General features: G+C 44.6%; 1 protein-coding gene across 1 annotated transcript; it reads left to right on the top strand.

The window, feature by feature from the left end:
- The first annotated feature begins 2050 nt into the window (after window positions 1–2050).
- On the top strand, window positions 2051–5952 carry LOC112079395 (cell surface A33 antigen). The gene is made up of 6 exons (XM_024145367.2): window positions 2051–2247; window positions 2819–3032; window positions 3182–3346; window positions 3448–3564; window positions 4896–5028; window positions 5128–5952. The coding sequence occupies exons 1-6, from the start codon at window positions 2089–2091 to the stop codon at window positions 5624–5626; spliced, it is 1287 nt and encodes a 428-aa protein (XP_024001135.1). The 5' UTR covers window positions 2051–2088; the 3' UTR covers window positions 5627–5952.
- Window positions 5953–6458: the final 506 nt, after the last annotated feature.

Here is a 6458-nt window from a genome sequence, read left to right as displayed (position 1 = left end):
TGGGGTAGAGGCCGTGCTGATAGCAAGGTGTCTGTCCAGGGCGGTGTACTTGTACGTCAAGCTGCCTCATGGAAACAGTCTCTGTCTTGCACAAGCCAGGTTCTGTGCAAGGCTTCTCACTCCCTTACTGTAAGTGGGTGGAACCCGTCCTTTAGTTTCTAAAGCCCTGTCATAATGGAGGACAAACACAGACTCTCGGTGCTGTGACATGAAATTACCTGTGTGGGTTTATATTGCTGCAGTTTGAGGCTTTCCTCTGTACTCCAGCACACCTTATCTAAGATGACTGCTAACCTAGATTCCAGAATTCCTTCATCACATACCCTGGCTGCATTCGAGTGCAATGTCTCACCTACTTCACTGTTATGATTTAATGTGTACTATCATAGAACCTTAACACATGTGTTTTAAACTCTAGCAGAAGTTTAAATGCGCCACCAGAAGGCAATGCTATTCAACGTAATTCCTGCCCTAGAGTGGAAATGCTTGTCTAAGTTCACCTCCGAAGATGCCAGGCTTTTATACGTATTGTGCGAATGGGGGTGTGGTAAGAGGTTGTGGTGAACAAATGGGGAACTGAGAGCTGTCAGTGTAGCTAGCATGCAACTTATTAGCTAGCTATATTATGTTGCTGTATTATTTAAAAATAAATACTACACGTATTCAAAAGATTAACAGCTGGCTAGCCTGGTTCTGGAGCTGGATTGTCAAAAGCATTTGGGAAAATTTCACCCCAGATTGAAAAGTATCTTTGACTTTGTTATCTATTGTTCTTCCAAAGTGTTGGCATCTTACATAAGAGACATGAGGGTTTCTCATTGTAAATGAACATGGTGCAACCTTGTGTTGGCAGGCTTCGGCTGCAGTACAGCAAAGCCAAGTCGGCACGTAACTTATAAAAAGAAGTTGCAGGGAAATGTGAGATGGTCAACAGAAGCTTTGGAGGTCATCGCACTATGACACAAGTGGGCGAAAACAGCTGGTGACTTTGTTTGGCCTAGTCGTTTTTGCTGGTGCTGTCCTCATAGCGCGGTCTTTGAGCGGCTAAAACTGAATGATGCAACGGAAAAACTGGATGAAACTTGTATTCTTTACTTTCTTTTGGCTGGTGCATTTCTATGTAAGCATAAAATACGAGGGGAGGTGGTTCATAATGCCCAAACTCACGTTGTTTGTGCCTGGCAGCAGCTTTTGCCGGACGTATATTGGCCATTTACCAAAACCCCGAGTGCCTTCTTGTATATAACATGCTATTATAAACTGGTTACAGTACCAACGTAGTTAGGGAAGTAAAAATACATGTTTCAGCATTCAGGGCTGGAACCATCCACTTTATAATATAGGATAGACGCTTGTGGTTTCTAGCTGCACCAATCAGAGCAGTGAAGCGTGTAGTCGTGAAGCAACACTTTAGTGGTCAAAACCATTCATGCAATTATACCCTTTATAAAATGGTCAGTTTCTATCTCTCTCTCYCTATAATACTGAACATTTTCTGAAAAAAATATAAAGTGGCGGTGTAAAAACTGTAGTTCCCCCCCCCCTGTTTTAATTTCCTCCATGGCTCAGGTGGCCAAGTGTCTGCTGGTTGGCTCCGCTCAGTCGCCACTCGCCAAGAGGAAGAACTTTACAGGAGTTTCTGATTAAAATACAATGCATACTGGGGGGTGGTAACACTGAAATAAAACCCAGCGCTGAAATAAATGTAAACTGAAAAGTTTTAGCACGTCGTGTCCTATGGGGAAACACAACGCTGACATGGAAAATARCCAAAGTCCCCACTTCGGATTTCCCACTTCAAGCCCAAATTATATCATATTTTGAATAAAACAATGACTTGTTGAATTGTTGTGCAACATCATGGGCATCGTCTTTCAGTTGAYAAAAATAATTCCGCTCTTGTGGTACTTCAAGGTTTCCTCTCCTTCAAGTTGGTGGCAGCTCATTTGCCGTTAGTTTTAGTGTTACAAAGCACTTCATTTTAAGTGTTCACCTCCTACAGCTCTATACGTCAGTGTCTGTAAAACCTGTCTTCCTGTTTCTTCCTGTCTGTCCTCCTGTTTGTCTTTCTCTGTCCCAGTCGTGTCCATGACTCTAGCTTTACAGGTGTCCATCCCTGAGCCGTCCTATGAGTTCGCCAGGGGAGACAACATCACTTTACCATGCAGCTTCAAACCCAAGAACCCAATCAACAATCTGGTCATCATATCCTGGTTGGCTGAAGCAGACAAACCCGGAGAGCCAGAGGTAATAAACTGACCAGAAACCCCTCTGATCAGCCCTGACTTACATTCAGTGGGTTTAAACTATTGATTCCCTTGATAAAGATGAGCAATAATTGGGACATTTTTATACTACAGTTGCGCAGAGAAAGTGATTTGATTTAACAAGTAATTCATTTTTTTTTCTCACGAAGTTAGGGGTCAAAATTGACACRCCTAAAGATTGTTATAAATATAGTAGTAAAACGTGTTTTTGGGTCCCGTATTCCGTACGGACATAATGACTACATCTAGTTTGTTGGATGCATTTGCAGTTCGTTTTTCAGATTATTTTGTGCCCAATCGAAATMAATGGTAAATAATGTATCGTGTCATTTTGGAGTCACTTTTATTGTAAAATAAGAATAGAAAATGTTTCTGAACACATCTACATTAATGTGGATGCTTCCATGATTATGCATGAATCGTGAATAATGATGGTTGAGAAAGTTAGAGGATCAAAGATCATACCCCCAAGACAGCCTAAACTCTCACCATTACCAATAACAGGGGAGGTTAGCATTGGTGTTTACAGGTGTTGTTGACATTGTTTCCAGGAGTCCATCCTTACCTCCTACTCTACTGGTGAACTGGACATCAGTGACCGGTATGAAGGAAGAGTTTCCCTGGAGCAGGACATAGCTAAAGGAGTAGCCAACCTGAAGCTCTRCTCCATCGGTCTCCAGGACAACCGACTATTCGAGTGTCGGGTCTCCATCCCCAAGGATGACAAGGGTCAGCTGGCTGACACCACCCGTCTGGTGGTCCTGGGTAAAAAAAACAAAGACTCCCGTAGAATATCACATAATAAACTGTAGAATTTAGCTTCATTTCGCTTTATTCCATAATAAACCTTAGAAATCCATAAAGTGTCGATGATTACTGTTTAACTTAACATTGCAAAAATATTGTGTACACAGTGGCTCCCTCTGTACCTATCTGTAAGATCGATGGGAGGGCAGAGTACTTCCAGAACATCAGTCTCACCTGTCTGTCTGAAGAGGGCTCTCCTCTTCCTACCTACAAGTGGCAGGGCTACGACGTCAAAAACATGCCCAGAGCACCTGCACCCAGGACAACGGACAGTATGTAGTGTCTGTGTGTGCTTGTTAATCTTCAGTTGATATGACCTTGACTTGATATGACCTTGACTCCTGACCTAACAGGTTGTCTCTGCCTCTTCCAGAGGATGGTGTCCTGTCTCTCTTCAACCTCACCATGGAATCCTCAGGATACTACGTCTGTACCTCCACTAATAAGATCCGCAGTGCCAAATGCAACCTGACGCTGTCCGTCATGCCACGTGAGTGCACAAGACGAGACTGTGTTAGCCTGCTGAGCTAAAGCTTAGGCATTGTCTCTGGGAGCTAACACAAATGTTCAGATCTGAGGCAATGTAACCATCACATGAGGATGGTCCTGTAACAGGATACACACAGACACATTTTATCAATAGACATTCCTCTCATCCTCCCCTCTCCTCTCATGCTCTTCCTCTCCTCCCATGCTCTTCCTCTCCTCTCATGCTCCTCCTCTCCTCTCATGCTCTTCCTCTCCTCTCATGCTCTTCCTCTCCTCTCATGCTCTTCCTCTCGCTCTTCATGTACATGCCTTCACCTAACCTCTCCTCATCATCTCCACTCCAAGCGCTCTACCGAGGAAGTGCTTAGTGCTCTGATTTGTACTGTCTTAGGTCTAGTCTTTCCTTTCTCCTTCCATCTCATGCTCTTGCCCTCTCCTCAGAGGTCAGATGCCTTGTTATGTCCCTATCTTCCTCTCCTTCTCATGCTCTTCCCCCTCCTCTGACTCCTCCTCACTGCTCCTTTTTTCGTAACTTCTTTTTTACAACCACATATACAAAGCTAGGAGTATGGAAGTGCTTCTTAGTGTTTAGTTAGGTCTCCTTCATTTACTTTAAGGAGGATGTCCCACATTCATACCCCTCATCCAGGAGAGAAACGTGCTTAGTCGTTCTATTGGTTAGGTCTCCGTTATTACGCTTTTACTCCCTTCCTGCCATCACTGTTAGAGGAGTCATGATCCCCACTTTACAAACAGGCAGAGGAAGTGTCTAGTGGTTTTAGTTAGGTATTTCTCTCCTTCTTTTATCCACTTTTCCGATCAATTAACTAGAAGGGCAGGCTGCATCATGCCCACTATTACCAAATGCTCCTCCGGTCAATTGAAAGGCTCTGGGTCCTCGTTATGCTGTCCTGTTTCACGCCGCCGGGTTCCAGCTCGCCTCACTCTCGGCCTGCTTCCTTCTCCCTTCTCCTACTCTTTCTCACTCCCTCATCGCTCCTCTTTACTTTCCTTCGGGCTTCTCCTCTCCCTTCTACTTACGAGGCATCGTCTTTTTGCAGATTGCTGGCTAGAGGGAATAGCTTCTTCTCGGCGCGCGCTCTTCCTCCGCTTGGCCTCTGCCTTGATATTCCGATCACTCGCTTTATGTTTTTCTCTGCTCGGCTTTCCTCCTCCACTTCATCACATGATCTCTTCATGCTCCACTTACTTCCTCTTCTGTTCTTTCTCAACAGCAACGATCAACGTCACCTCTCTGCTCTCTCCTCTCACTTTTTCACCCTCAAATCTTTTCCTCTCTTTACTCTTAACCTCATCCTTCTCTCCCTGTAGCGTCTATGACCTTGGGTTCAACAGCAGGTATCATTGGAGGCGTTGTGGTTGGTGTTCTGGTGCTGCTCATCATCCTCATCTACTGCTGCTGCTGCAGAAAGAAGAAGGACAAAGCAGAGGAGTACGCTATGGGGTATGTATGGTCCGACACACACACACACACACACCATGAGAGCTGAGATGGTGAAAACAGACAATGTGCTGAGTCTCCTGTCCACTGATATGTCCTCAGGGTTCCAGAGGGGGAGGAGTTCCACGACGACAAACCCGTGGTGAACGGCGAGGTTCGCCAGACACGCAGCGAGGAAGGTGACGATGAAGACCACCCACCAAAGATTGTGGACCGCCGCGACCAGTACAAGGAACGCAGTGAGAAGGAGTACGATGACCACCCACCCAAGATCGTGGACCGTCGCGACCAGTACAAGGAACGCAGTGAGAAGGAGTACGATGACCGCCGCAGCGACTACGATGACCGCCGCAGCGACTACGATGACCGCCGCAGCGACTACGGTGACCGCCGCAGCGACTCCGGTGACCGCCGCGAGCGCTATGATGACCGCAGGAACCAGGACGACCGCTACTCTGACCGGTGTGATCGTGTTTACGATGAACGCAGCGACGGCGGACGGTACAGTGATCGTTATGATGAGCCCTACGATGATCGTGACAGACCTCCCGGTGTACCGGCCAATAAACCTGCTAAGCCTTCTAAAAATAGAATAGATTAGAACCACTTAATGTTTCCCGCAACTTGTTTTTGGAGTGGTTTAAAATATAAATAAATATTATAAACATAGTAGCTGCTGTAGGTCAGGCTTCACAAAGGGCCTAGCTACTAGGCTGAACTTGGTTCCATAAATAACAGAACGACAGTAACAAAGTAAAAGCCTATAGATCAGGGATCATCAAATAGATTCAGTCGCCGGATGGTGTTTTTCCTTCAGCAGAAGTTCAGGGGGCCGGAACATAATTATAAATCATTTGTAGACGGCAAATTGACTGCAAGAAGCCCAAACGGATGTAATATTTGACAAATATATAATCATTTAGAACCTTGCTTACATTTGTATACCATCACATATATATCGCTCTTATGTGTGGGAATACTTGAACAGATTTCCAAAATGAAAATCATTTCCAAAATGAAAATCACTTGGAGCTGATTTCCTGGTGTTTGTACAGTCTTTTGTTCAACAATAGCAATTCTACAAAATATAATATATATATATAAAATAATAATTTTTTGGTTCATAAATCTTGGGGGGCCAAATAAAAGGGTCTGTCAGTTGGGGAACCCTGCTAGAGACCATGCCGACTAGAGGAGGAGCGGCATTGTATCACTGTTATCTATGTAAAGGCCTTCTATGTGGAGTACAGCCTATGATTGAAGGAAGGGCAGCCTCAATTCAGTTCAGTAGTCAGGAAGCGAATTGGAATGCTGATTCAAGATTTGAAAAGTGCTATCTAGTATTTTCAATTAGGATTTTTCAAATATTTTTTATTCTTGAATCTGAATTTAAATTTGRTTTCTGTTACAAGCTGCCATTGCCTGAATAAGAC

This window comes from Salvelinus sp. IW2-2015, unplaced genomic scaffold (assembly GCF_002910315.2).
Source record: "Salvelinus sp. IW2-2015 unplaced genomic scaffold, ASM291031v2 Un_scaffold7833, whole genome shotgun sequence".
Classification (NCBI taxonomy): Eukaryota; Metazoa; Chordata; class Actinopteri; order Salmoniformes; family Salmonidae; genus Salvelinus; species Salvelinus sp. IW2-2015.
This window is presented reverse-complemented; position numbering and strand designations above follow the sequence as displayed.